Below are 13,668 nucleotides of genomic sequence, written 5' to 3'. Positions count from 1 at the left end.
CCGAAGCCGAAACACAAGCCGAAGCCGACATGGAAGCTATGCGACAGAACATGACACGACTCCAAGGCATGCTTCGCCAGATGCAAGAATAACAACAAGCATATGAGGCGGGAAGGCGGGCCAAGGTCACGTCGGCTCTAATCCTCCAGTATTCGGCGGGTTATGTCCCACCCCAAGTCCATCCGCAAGTGACGACCTAGCCCTTTCCACCACAAGTCATGCAAGCACCAATGTACTTCGCCAGGCAGCCATCGACTGCAGCAGCGTACCCGGCCCCATGACCTAGAGGAAGTTCAGAACCGACCATGCGAGCAAGGCTGTGATGGCTGTCGAAGAGGTGCAAGCCCTCCGCAAGGAGTTCGACGCCCAGCAAGCAAGCAACCATCAGCAGCCAGTCCGCAAGAAGGTCCGAAAAGACCTCTACTGCGCCTTCCACGGCCGCTCTTCGCACACCACGGAGCAATGCCAAAACATTAGGCAATGTGGCAACGTGCAAGATCCAAGGCCGCAGCAGGGAGCAACGGTCGAAGCACCTCGTGAAGCAGTTCAGGAGCAAACACCCCCAGCCGAACAAAGCCAAGATACACAGCGAAGGGTAATCCAAGTGATTACAAGGGCTGACCCGCCAAGCCAGTTGTCCAAACGGCAGAAGAAGATGCAGATCCGAATGGTCCACAGCATCACTTCGGCGGGTGAAGGGGCACCGCAATATCTGAACCAGCTAATTTCTTTTGGGCCGAAAGACGCTGTAGGAGTTATGTTCCCATATCAAGATCCTCTGGTGATCTCAGCCGAGATAGCTGGCTTCGAAGTCTGACGAATCCTGGTTGACGGAGGGAGTTCGGCCGATGTTATCTTCGTCGAAGCATACACCAAGATGGGGTTGCTCACCCAAGCCCTTACCCCGGCACCAGCATCTCTCCGCGGTTTCGGCGGAGAAGCAGTTCAAGTTCTTGGCCAAGCACTTTTGCTGGTAGCTTTTGGCTCGAGAGAGAACAGACGCGAAGAGCAAGTACTGTTCGACGTTGTCGACATCCCGTACAACTACAACGCCATCTTCGGCCGTGCGACCCTGAACAAATTCGACGCCATTTCCCATCACAATTATCTCAAGCTCAAGATGCCCGGCCCGACAGGGGTGATAGTAGTCAAGGGGCTTCTGACTTCGGCCGGTTCAAAAGGCGATCTAGCCATAATCAACAGAGCAGTGCACAGTGTTGAGGCCGAACCGCATGACCGGCCGAAGCACTCGCCAAAGCCCACCCCTCACGGCAAGATAATAATGGTGCAGATTGATGATGCCGACCCCGCAAAGCTCGTATCACTGGGGGGCGACATGGGCGAAGAAGAAGCTGAGAGCATCCTAGAGGTGCTCAAGAAGAACATTGATATCTTCGCCTGGAGCCCCGATGAGGTGGGAGGTGTTTCGACAGATCTCATCATGCATCACCTGGTAGTCAAACCGAATACCAAGCCAAAAAAACAGAAGCTACGCAAGATGTCCGCCGATCGCCAAGAAGCGGCAAAAGCCGAAGTCCAGAAACAGCTCAGAGCCGGGGTCATTCAAGAGATTGACCATCCGGAGTGGCTGGCGAATCTAGTGCTGGTGCGGAAGTCAAACGGCAAATGGCGCATGTGTGTCGACTTCACGGACCTGAACAAGGCATGTCCGAAAGACGATTTTCCCTTTGCCGCGGATCGACCAGCTCATGGATTCAACAGCTGGCTGCGAACTCATGAGTTTCCTGGATGCATATTCGGGCTACCACCAGATCCACATGAACCCGCTCGACATCCCCAAAACATCCTTTATCACTCCGTTCGGCACATTTTGTCACCTCAGGATGCCTTTCGGCCTGAGGAATGTAGGAGCAACCTTCGCCAGGCTGGTGTATAAGGTCCTTTGCAAGCAGTTGGGGCGAAACGTGGAAGCCTATGTCGATGACATCGTCGTAAAAAGCCGCAAGGCTTTTGACCATGCGTCCGACCTACAGGAGACCTTCGATAACTTGCGTGCAGCGGGCATAAAACTGAATCCTGAGAAGTGCATTTTCGGCGTTCGCGCAGGTAAGCTATTAGGCTTCCTTGTTTCTGAAAGAGGCATCGAGGCGAATCCCGAGAAAATCGATGCCATTCAGCAAATGAAGCCTCCGTCGAGCGTACATGAAGTAAAAAAGCTCGTGGGCCGAATTGCGGCACTCAGTCGATTCCTCTCAAAGGCAGCCAAAAGAGGTTTGCCCTTTTTCAAGACCCTCCGGGGCGCGGGAAAGTTTAATTGGACACCAGAGTGCCAAGAAGCGTTCGACGAGCTAAAGCAATACCTGCAAAGTCCGCCAGCTCTGATAAGCCCAACACCAGGAAGCGAACTGCTACTATACTTAGCAGCTTCGCCGGTGGCAGTTAGCGCTGCCCTCGTCCAGGAAACAAAGTTCGGCCAAAAACCGGTCTATTTCATCTCCGAAGCATTGCAAGGAGCGAAGACAAGATACATTGAAATGGAAAAGCTCGCTTATGCCCTGGTGATGGCTTCGCGCAAGCTTAAGCACTACTTCCAGGCCCACAAAGTCATAGTGCCACCACAGTACCCTTTGGGCGAAATACTCCGAGGCAAGGAAGTCACCGGCCGGCTCAGCAAGTGGGCGGCAGAGTTATCCCCGTTCGACTTGCATTTTGTTGCACGCACTGCTATCAAGTCTCAAGTGCTAGCTGACTTCGTAGCTGAATGGACACTGGTATTCGCCCCTGAGACCGAGCTCGTCGAACAATTATGGGTGATGTCCTCCGACGGTTCGTGGTCGCACAAGGGGGCAGGCATTGCGGCAGTGCTCATTTCACCGAATGGTGTGCCGATTCGGTACGCTGCAAGGCTGCAGTTCAACACAACCAACAACGCAGCGGAATACGAAGCTATTCTCCTGGGCCTAAGAAGGGCGAAAGCACTGGGGGTCCGGCGCTTGCTAATCCGAACCGACTCCAAGTTGGTGGCAGGCCATGTTGACAAATCCTTCGAGGCAAAAGAAGAAGGGATGAAGAGGTATTTGGAGGCCGTTCGGTCCACGGAAAAGTGCTTCACCGGCATAACGGTCGAACACTTACCTAGAGGCCAGAACGAGGAAGCAGACGCCTTGGCGAAATCTGCTGCTTGTGGTGGCCCACATTCGCCTGGCATCTTTTTCGAAGTCCTGCATGCACCAAGTGTGCCCATGGATAGCTTGGAGATCATGGCAATCGACCAGGTGAAACTGGGCGAAGACCCATACGACTGGCGAACCCCGTTTGTAAAACACCTTGAAACTGGCTAGCTTCCGGAAGACGAAGCAGAAGCAAAGCGCTTGCAACTCGGAGCCACGAAGTATAAGATGGTCTCGGGCCAGCTCTATCGCTCCGGGGTACTTCAACCCTTACTTCGTTGCATCTCTTTCGCCGAAGGCAAGGAAATGGCAAAGGAGATACACCAGGGGCTATGTGGCGTGCACCAGGCCGCAAGAACAGTGGCCTCCAAAGTGTTTAGACAAGGAGTTTATTGGCCCACTGTGTTGAAAGTCTGTGTTGAGCAAATCAAGAAGTGCGAAAGTTGCCAGCGTCATGGTCGAAGCCAAACCGCGCCCCAGTATGATTTGCAGCCCATTGCGCCAGTCTGGCTCTTCGCCAGTTGGGGACTAGACATCATTGGGCCATTCCCAGTGGCGCGAAACGGGTATAAGTTCACAATTGTGGCGGTGGAATATTTCTCTCGATGGATTGAAGCCGAACCTCTCGGGGCAATCACTTCGGCAACAGTACAGAAGTTTGTGTGGAAAAACATTGTCTGCCGTTTCGGAGTACCAAAAGAGTTCATCACCGACAACGGCAAGCAGTTCGACTCTGACAAGTTCAGAGAAATGTGCGAAGGACTGAACCTGGAAATCAGGTTCGCGTCGGTCGCGCACCCGCAGTCAAATGGGGCGGCCGAACGTACAAATGGTAAGATCCTAGAAGCACTAAAGAAAAGGCTCGAGGGGGCAGCGAAGGGCAAATGGCCAGAGGAAATGCTATCTGTTCTCTGGGCCCTTCGGACTACCCCCACAAGACCAACCAAGTTTAGCCCGTTCATGCTTTTTTATGGCGACGAAGCAATGACCCCAGCAGAGCTAGGGGCTAACTCACCAAGGGTGATGTTCTCTAGACGCGAAGAGGGGCGCGAAGTGTCGCTCGAACTCTTGGAGGGGGTAAGAGTCGAAGCACTTGAGCACATGCGCAAGTATGCCACAAGCACTTCGGCAACTTACAACAAAAAAGTTCGACCGACGGAACTGATGCCTGGTCATCTTGTCCTAAGGAATAAAGCGAACCCGATTGCTGTTGGCAAGCTTGAATCAAAGTGGGAAGGACCATACCTCATCAAGCACAAGTCTAGGACGTGATCTTTTCGATTGGCGACACTAGAAGGTGACGAGTTCGGCCATTCCTGGAACGCCGCCTCTCTCAAGCGCTTCTATGTCTAAGAATGGGTGGCACCCAAATCGCCAGCTTGTAAAAATGTACATATTGTCGTGCAAGCCATTCGGCACTATGTAAGCCCCTCGGCACTATGTAAGCCTTTCGGCAGAAAAAAAAAGAAAAAAAAAAGGAAAAAAAACTGGATGTAGGGCTATTATCCACCACGAAGGCCCGAACCAGTATAAAACCTTTGTGTCCTCCACCTTCTTTTTATTTTTTGTGTGATTGATAATTTGTGGAAAAGCCCCAAGGCAAATGCCTGATCAGCGAAAAAGGCCAGGGGGGTGAAACGAATCGGCCGAAGCATCGCTCGCCGAACGTTGAAACCACAACAGCTTATTTCGGAAAATAACTAGCCGAACGCCGTTATGTTTGATCAACATAGAAACAAAAGCGTTTCTTTCAGCACAGAACGCTACGGATCGAAAACAAGTGACAAAAAGCTGAAAAGTCAGTACACCTATTTCGCTAATATACGCAAAGGGGCCGACATGTTCCGACCTAACAAAAAGCACAAAATGTGACAATGCGAAAAATAGCGAAAAGGAAATAAAACACATCTTTATTAACTTCGAAAAAATAATCGAAGGATAGAAGGTTTACAATACAATACAACCCAGCTTACAGGTAAATTAGATCTTCGCCCCCATAATTACTATCTCTCCCTAAGGAATAGTTAGGCGAACTAGGTTCTTCATCACTACTAATATCATACACAACCCTAAAAGGAGTAGGGGGCGAAACACAGACTAAACTGTAACGACACTGAGAGATCGCTTCCTGACGATTAGTCTTTTGATGGTTTCGCCAAAAGCGAGCCATATCCTCCAAACGCCTTGAATGAACAAGGTTGTAGTCTTCTAAGGTTCGCCCGGGGTGCGCCCGCAGCCAGCCGGCAACCTTAAAAACCTTATAGCTGCGACCGTTTATCTCCATTTCGTGATAAACGGGCCGAAATGGACATCGCACCTTCGGCAGACCCTTCAATGCCACAAATTTCTCGTTTTGACCTCGCCAACTCCCAAAAGGGGGCCGAATGCACGATTTTCGGCTAACACCCTGGTAGACAGTGCAGAAAGGGAAAAACACAATTTACATAATAAGAATAGGCGAAAGAAAAGAAAGGTATGGCATAATGCGAAATGAGCAAAATAATAATACGCCAAAGACTTCGACCATCAAAAGGTGGCTAAGATTGTGTCGTGCATTCCAAATATACAAAAGGCCTTTTTCGGCTACAATAAGGAGGGTTAGCGGCAGCCTGCCGAATGTACATCGTTTGCCTCTCAAGGCAAACGCAAAAAGGAGGAAAACTACAAAAATCTAAGGAAAGGGCGGAGGGCCTCACACCTCTGGGTGATCCTGGGCATCGCCTCCAACCTCTTCGCCTGCTGCGTCCTCTTCTTCGCACCGGTCTGCCGCCTCCGCCTTCGCTAGTTGCTCCAAAAGGCGCGCCTTGGCAGCGGACCGACCATCCTTCTGCCAGAACTGTTTTCGCCACGCGCAAAGAGCGGGCGAAATGTTCTGCGCACTAATCTCCCAGTCCCCCTTCGCATAGTTAGGGAACTCGGCGACGTGCTCGCAGCCGAACTATTGCAAAGGGCCCGAGGTGAAGGCCGCCGATACACACGCGCAGCAATCGCCGTACGCGGTGGCGTAGTCCGAAACCGAACCACCAGCCTGCTGGGTCCACTCAGAGAAGTCGAAAGCTGAGGCATCTTCGGCAGGGACCTCTCGCACCTTCGCGCCCATGTCAGTAAGGGCGAGGCGGAGCGTTTGACAAGCCGTTCTCACGGATTCGGTGGTTTTCGCCATCTCCCGCGAAAACCGCTGCGACTCCTCCATAGCGCTCGCTTCGGCCTTGCTAACCTTCAGGCGAAGAGCCTCCATCTTCGGCTCAGTGAGGTTATAGTAATCAGTCAGCACGGCGGAATGGGCCTTCTCCTCCTTCAATTCGGTTTGCAAGCGATCAACCTCTGCTATGGCCTCTCTCCCCTTCTCCAGTTCGGCCTTGAGGCGATCGACCTCGGCCCTGGCCTCTTTCCCTTTCTCCAACTCGGATTGAAGGCGCTTGACTTTAGCTTTCACCTCTTTGAGGGTGTTGGCGAGGGCCTCCACCTCCAAGTTCTTGCAGCTTATTTCATCGTCCTTGGCCCGAAGACGGTTCTTAAATCGGGTCAAGACGGGCCCGCACGGTTCGCTCTGTCGAACAGTGAGCCGCAAGGATCTGGATGCAAGATAAGATCGGGCGAAGAGAACAAAATGTTAATTGTGAGATGTAAAAAAAAGGGGGGAGAGGAAAACGAAGAAGGGAGAAAAAGCATACCCGAACCGCCAAGCTTTTAATAGCAGAACACCCCTCATCGAACTCATTTAGTTCGGTGAGCAGGCTCGGGGTGCCGGCGGGTAGGACAAGATTGCTTACTCCCTCCACAAAAGAAATATGGTCCGCCCGGGTCTCGAAATCACCAGGGGCGAAGTGGGGCGCCGCAAGGGAATATTCCGAGGCAGATGCTTCGGCGGCCGCACCCTTCCCCTTCGTCTTGACCAACGGCGAAACAGCTGGTTCACGCAGAGGGCTCCCAAAGACCCTCGCTGCAGCCGTCACAATCCGTTCGGCAGAGGCTGAAGCTCCGGCGGCGGCGCTACCACCTGTCCCAGCAACGCCGAGTGGAAGAAGGGGAGCGGTCGAAAGGTCCAGACTGCGGCCAGCGGGCGAAGTCGGAGTCTCATCAGAAGACTCGTCGTCGCTGAAAACGCGAGCGATGTCGACGAGTCCTTTAGTTTTAGAGATCTTCTTGACCGGACCTCCCTTCGCCACCTTGCCCGACGAGAACGCAACTAGGGCCTTCGCCCCTTCCAAATCCTTTCGTCGAAGGGGGAAGCTGTTTGACTCCACCCCGGTCTCGTTGTGACCTGGACTTGGAGTAGGAGTGTAGCCAGGGGTGTCGACGCGGTCTTCGATCGCCACGTTCGCGGCCTTTTCGGCCACGACCTCCACCTCCTCTTCCTCCTCTCCTTCCTCCTCGCCGTCATGCTCTTCGGCATCGCCTTCGTCGTCGGTGTCGGAGTCCGACGAAGCATGAACCCATCGCTTCCTAGGGGCAAGCTTCACTTGTCCGCGCATTCGCTTTCGCAAAGGTCCTGCATCGTCGTCGGCTTTGTGGGGGTTCGCCCGGGGAGGCAATTCGCCGTTGTAAACCCAGTTCACCCGCCTAGCCGCTTGTCGTGTCAGCAGCTGGCTATACTCGACGACCGACACGTCGCCGATCATCCTGCGGGCTTCGGCTTCAGCCTGGTCGAGAGTCAACACTGCAAAAGTAAAGGGATTAAAGGTCAGACAAGGCAAAATAACAAAGCACAGGAGTGTATAGCAAAAGAACAGTCTTAGTGTTCGTTCCCTCAGGGAGAACCAAGTTCGGCAAACCGTCAACTTCTTCGCCTTGATCAACCGTGACTTGCCATGACTGGGAGAGGGGAAAGATGCGGAGCATACAGAATTCCTCCACCAAGTCGCGGCAGCTAAGGCGGGAGCAAACCTTGCGCAGCAGAACGAACTGCGCCTCCATAGCGCCGTCCACGACGATCTTGGGTTTCCGTTTCGGCGCAATCGCCCTTCGCCAGCACCGGAGGGCTTTCGCCGAGTCGGAACCAGCCTCGAAGGGGATGGTGTGATAGAACCACCTCGCCATCCAATGGCGGTCCCACTACGACATGGCAGCATTCACTGGCCAAAGATCGGACCGCTCGGGGGGAACGTTAAAGTTCACGCTCCCGAACACTGTCTTCTTTGTTCCAGCTGGGGTAATCACCGTCTTCGAGTTCACGGTGGCGAAAAATATGGCACCGAAGAGCTCGGCGCTAGGCTAAAACCCGGAGGTCCGGCACGCCCAATCGAAGATGGAGATCTGGACTAGCGCCGACGGGCTCAACTCTGGAAGCTCCACCTGGAATAGGCGAAGGATCTCCGGCAACAACACGTTGCATGGAAGCCGTAGCCCCGCCTCAAAAAAGACGGCGAACACCACCGTCTGATTGTCGATAGGCTTCGGCACCATGGCTTTCCCTGGGGCGAAAGCATGGCCCTCAACCAACGTCCCAGAGCTAACCAACTTCGCCAGCTCGACGTCATCCACGAGAGAAACCCCCAAGAAGGCGGTGCTGTCGTCATCGACCCGGCCGGGATCCGGCCCTTTTGCCGAAGCAGGGTTTGGCTTGCGAGGGGCCATGGCGAACGGCGTGTATGCGGTGGCGAAGGAAGAGAATGGGCGAAACACCTGAGGGTTCAAGAAATGCTGTGGAAGAAAGGAACGGAGGAAGAGAGCGCACGCGGTAAAAATGGCAAGTATGGCGGTGAAAAGGAAAGAGGGGTAGGAATATATAGCTCACCCGGGCGACAGTTCACCTACCCACCAGTAATAAAGCACCACGTGTCGCAAGGGTAGGCGAAACGGTAAATTCCCACTGACCGGGCAGCACAGTAAAAAAGCCCATGAAGGGAAAGCCCAATACTGTTCTTTTCGGCCCGGGAAAAGTAAAAAATATATATGTATGCCACCGACTGCAGGAGGCGAAGAGTGGTAAAATAATACTGGCCACGCAAATAACAAACTTTATTCGCAGGAACATTGTAGGTTTCGGCAGGAGCATCGGTCAAAAGGGGGCGCTGCATACCATACCACATGGTTTGCACAGTTTCGGCCGAAGCTCCAATCTCACCCTTGCCCGTGAGGGGCTTGTTGGCGGATGGCATGAGGCCCTTCGACCAAATCTGCCGAAACCCGTGGCGAAGACTATGGAGCGAGAACGGCGAGAGCCGAGGGGTCGTGCGAGTACCTTGTCAAGCCAGAGGCGTCCCGGGCGAAGGGTGTAAGGCGAAGAGTACCTGCCGAAGGAAGACGACTTCGCCATGGCAAGTTCGCCCCCGCGAGGGCCGAAGAAGCCTTTCCGGCCCTTCAAGCCTAGGGGCCATACGGCCGGCGATCGCTTGACGGCCCATCAGGGGCCCATGAGCCTCCATAACATTATGTACCCCTGTAAATGTCCCTTTCGTAAGGCAACCATGTAAATTCTCCTGTATAACCTAAACCCTAGTGGTAAGAACCTATAGCGGGGCTATAAATAGTCCCCTAGGGTCATGTAATGGGGGATCCGGAGTAAAAAACTCTAAAACTTAATACACTTCGTTTCTTTCCAACCACTGTTGAGTAACCATGTATTTCGATGTATGCAGTTGTCGTTTCGACAACACAAAGTTTCTTTTCTTCTCTCTGCATAGGAGCCGACGCCGGCGGAGGAGGAGGCCGGTTTTCATCAGAATGGCGCCGGTTTTGGGGTCCCCAGGGTGCGGCGACCCTAATCTCGTGGCCAGCGGAGGCATGGTGCGCCGGCGGTGATGTTGGCGGCGCGGGCACGAGCAGGAGGCGGAGGCGGCCATGGCGGTGGCGATTCTGGCGATCTTAGGTAAGGGTGGCGGACTTGGTGGGCTTCAGTGTGGCAAGGGGAGTCCACGGGTGGCGGCGGCTGAACTGGCAGGGGGCTGTGCGGCTGGCGGTAGATGAACAGAGCATTGGCGGTGGGAGGCAGCGCGCGCAGATAATGTTCTGACGACAGATTGGAAGGGAAAAGAGAAGGGAAAGGGACTACTTGGCATGGAGAATCTATTTTTACCTTCAATTTCAGACGATTGGCGATGTGTGCGACGAATTTTAGAGCTCTGTGAGTAGCGCTGGAATATGGTTTTGGGGATTTTTCCGGTGGTGGTGGCGATTAAGTCAGTGAAGGCTCGGCCTGGCTGAGAAATGGGGCATGAGAAACTGGGAAGCAGAAAGATAGAGGGAAGAAAGAAAGAAAGAAGAAAGAGAGAAAAGAAAAGAAAAAAAAGGTAGAAATAGACAAAGAAATATAGAGAAAATTAAAATGGATGAGATTTGAATTGATTTGAAATTTAGGTGGTTTGATATTCGGGATAGAATTGAATTTGGATCAAAGGAATTATTTGAAGGGTGAAATGCACTTTGCGACAAAATTAAATAAGAAAAGAAACACCGGAAATGATATTTTAAATAAATGACTAACTCGAAGGTTATATTCTTAGAGAACCAAAGCAAACAAAAATCAGTTTTAAAAATTTGTCAAAATTTAGGGCTGTTACACTGCACATGGCATTCGAGAAATATGACAAATCATGCTAAAAATTAACGTTAAGGATTATATCACCTTAACATGTAAGGTCCTGTCTATTCGTACCATGTTTGGGATAACCTAAAATATCAATTCTAAATATGGTGTATAAGTTGTACGTTTTGTAGACTACACCTTAAATAATAGGTAAAAATAATGGAGGGAGTACACTTCATGTTTTTTCCTATTTGATTTCTATTAAATACGTATGGTATGTGAGTTTTAATATCTAGTAAGTTTGGTCATTTAGGAAACATAAATCACACATAATGGTTCCATATGAACCAACTCTATTGTTGACCCAATATTTTTTCATAAATTAAAAACTATGCGGTTTAAATAATTTTAGTTTAGAATTTACATGTTGAAGGGTAATTAGATGAAAAATCAAAACCAACGTTCAAATCAATCTCAAACAAATTATTTACAAAAACATATTCATAATATAGTAAAAAAATATTTTAAGAAACGGTTACACACCCATAAGTATTCATAATAAAAACTCAGACCATATTAAATACACGTGCATGTGCACGACCTGACTTCGTAGTATAACTTTGATGCTGAATAATAAGATAGTTCGGAAAAAATAATATCACTTAAAGCTTGGTAGGTTAAAGCCAAAACTAACAGTACTGTTTCTCACTAGCTATGCAGAAGAACCGCTTGAATACAGTGGTGCCTCCTCGTAGCTATTGGCAACAGAAGCGCTGGAGGCATCATGGTCTGATGAGGCAAAAGCAGAGTCGGTGATGAAATTATAATGGCCAGGCAACGGTGCATTACGCTCCAGGACATCCATTGCTTGCTGCATGGTCGGCCGATCTTTAGTCTCAAAGGCAGAGCACCAGAGCCCTAAGATGATGACACGCTCCATCTCCCTCCTTTCAAAGTCACCACCAATCTCTAGCTTTGTGTTTGCTGCCTCAACGACATCACCTTTGCTTCAGTACAAGCCGCAGATCTGCTCCCTGGACTTGCCTGTGCACGTGATCTCTAGCAGAACAATGCCGAAGCTGTACACATCTGAGGGGCAGTTGAACCTGACCGTGCCATCTTTCTTGCACTGTGGATCTATGTACCCTTCCGTGCCTACGGCAATTGTCTGTACACCTACATACTCTTCTGCATTGCCTACCATAGTTGTTTGCAACATTGCATTGTTGTCCGGGTTCGCAATTCTTGACAAACCAAAATCAGCAAGCTTGGCATTAAAATTCTCATCTAAGAGTATATTGCCTGGCTTAATATCTCTGTGCAGGATATATGGCTTGCAGTCGTGATGTAGGTAGAATAGAGCCGAGCCAATATTCTTGGCTATTTTGTACCTGATCATCGATCGGATATAATTAATTAGCTAGATATATTGAAAATAGTAACATATTTGTCAATAGAGTCTCACTACGTTGCTCTCTACAGTTATTAGAAAGCAATCAGAACCGTTTATCTCATTTGATTGAATTAGTAATGAATTGTCAATAATGTGTTGCATACCTCGTAGGCCATGATCATACTGCTGCTACCTCGCTCTCGTGCAAGTACTCGTAGAGGTTGCCATTTTTCATCAATTCGTAGACAAGAAAAAGCTCCTTGTTCTCCATGTTACAGCACCAGCCGCACATGAATTGAAGGATGTTCCAGCTATGTCTCAGCCGGATGCACCAACCGAAGAATTTAACAAGATTCTTGTGCCTGGTTTCGCTCATGGTGATCACTTCGCTGAAGAAGTCCTTGTGTCCTACGTTGAACTCCCTCACTATTTTCTTCACAGCAACCTCACGCTCCAGCTGCTTCAGGAAACCACTATAGACTACCCTAAATGCGCCTTCCCCGAGCTTGCGATCGTCGGAGAAATTCTCTGTTGCGGTGGCCAGCTCATGGTACTCGAACCGCCTGGCGCTGGCTGTTCCCTTGTGAAAGACTTTTAGAATCCTTATCCACTTCCATATAAACGAGTAGAAAAGAAATACTCCTACAAGGAGTCTGCAAGGACCAAATTTGCAATAAGGCCTGTGTGATCGATATCTGCAAGCAAATAGTCATCATATATAATTCATCCACCACCAATTTCATAAATAAAACATTCGATTAGCTAGTCTCGATCCTTCCAAAGAAAGAGCTCATGTTGCACCCCAAAGCTAAAGCTGGCGGCCGGCCTACACCAATAAGGAAAGTCTTTCCATGGCAATTGTCACTGTCAAGAATATCTAACTTCCTTACAAAATTTCATGGCGGTTCGACACCACCCAACATAAGTTGTATTCTTGTCGGTCTAGACCGCCACGGTTATATTTCTTGGCGCTTTCGAAAGTTTGTTATCTCCATAGTTTTCTTGGCGGTCAGACCGCCAAGAAAACTTTCCCTTATGATTAGGAGCCAAGAAATCTGGATTTCTTTGGTTCTCTAGACTTGGCGGTTATTACTTGACATGTGGTCTTGAAAACTTATTGCCTTCACGGTTTTTGGCCACCAAAAAAATTTTGAATTCTTGTAATTGCATGTACAACAACAATAAATGAAGTGTCTCTTAATTAGCGCTATAAGGACATGTACAACCATCGTTAACAGGTGGTTTTTGGACTTACCAGGTAGACAAATTTAACTTCTGGAAAAGACAGAAGATAAGAGGAGAGCAATGGTGTTTGCATTGAAGATACGGAGGCATTACTTATATAAGGAAACTTATATGCTATGAACCTCAACTATGTATATATCTTTACACCGAAGGAGTTAAATTTGGGGCAGAGAAGATATATAAGGAAATGCAAATGTCTTTGCCAATGCACTAAGCAAGAGAGAGTCCCAAATACTCTTAATTCCTTATGGAATGTCATAGGTCAAATATATCATTATTTTTTGTGGGAACCGCACAGAAGGAGGCAAACTTGATCATTAATTGAGGCTACCATTCATGGGCGAGGGAAGCACAACACAATCATCATGTTCCACAAGTTAGGAGCGACAAACTAAAGAAGGCGAACATGGTGGTTTCACCATGGTTTAACA

At 49.9% G+C, this 13,668-nt stretch overlaps 1 protein-coding gene and 1 pseudogene across 1 annotated transcript; one reads left to right on the top strand and one right to left on the bottom strand.

Annotated features, from left to right (window-relative positions):
- Positions 1-3,881: 3,881 nt before the first annotated feature.
- Positions 3,882-4,403, top strand: LOC136356045 (uncharacterized). Its single transcript, XM_066309457.1, has one exon. It carries the CDS (start codon positions 3,882-3,884, stop codon positions 4,401-4,403), a length of 522 nt encoding a protein of 173 aa, XP_066165554.1.
- Positions 4,404-11,311: 6,908 nt separating this feature from the next.
- LOC107277635 (L-type lectin-domain containing receptor kinase IX.1-like) lies at positions 11,312-13,310 on the bottom strand (annotated as a pseudogene).
- Between the last annotated feature and the right edge of the window lie 358 nt (positions 13,311-13,668).

The sequence above is a fragment of the Oryza sativa genome, chromosome 4, assembly GCF_034140825.1.
Source record: "Oryza sativa Japonica Group chromosome 4, ASM3414082v1".
Lineage (NCBI taxonomy): Eukaryota > Viridiplantae > Streptophyta > Magnoliopsida > Poales > Poaceae > Oryza > Oryza sativa.
The sequence above is the reverse complement of the archived record's forward strand: the minus strand, read 5'-3'. Positions and strand labels throughout refer to the sequence as shown.

Coding starts and splice junctions, on each gene's coding strand:
- LOC136356045 (XM_066309457.1), top strand. CDS start 3,882: ATGTGCGAAGGACTGAACCTGGAAATCAGGTTCGCGTCGGTCGCGCAC.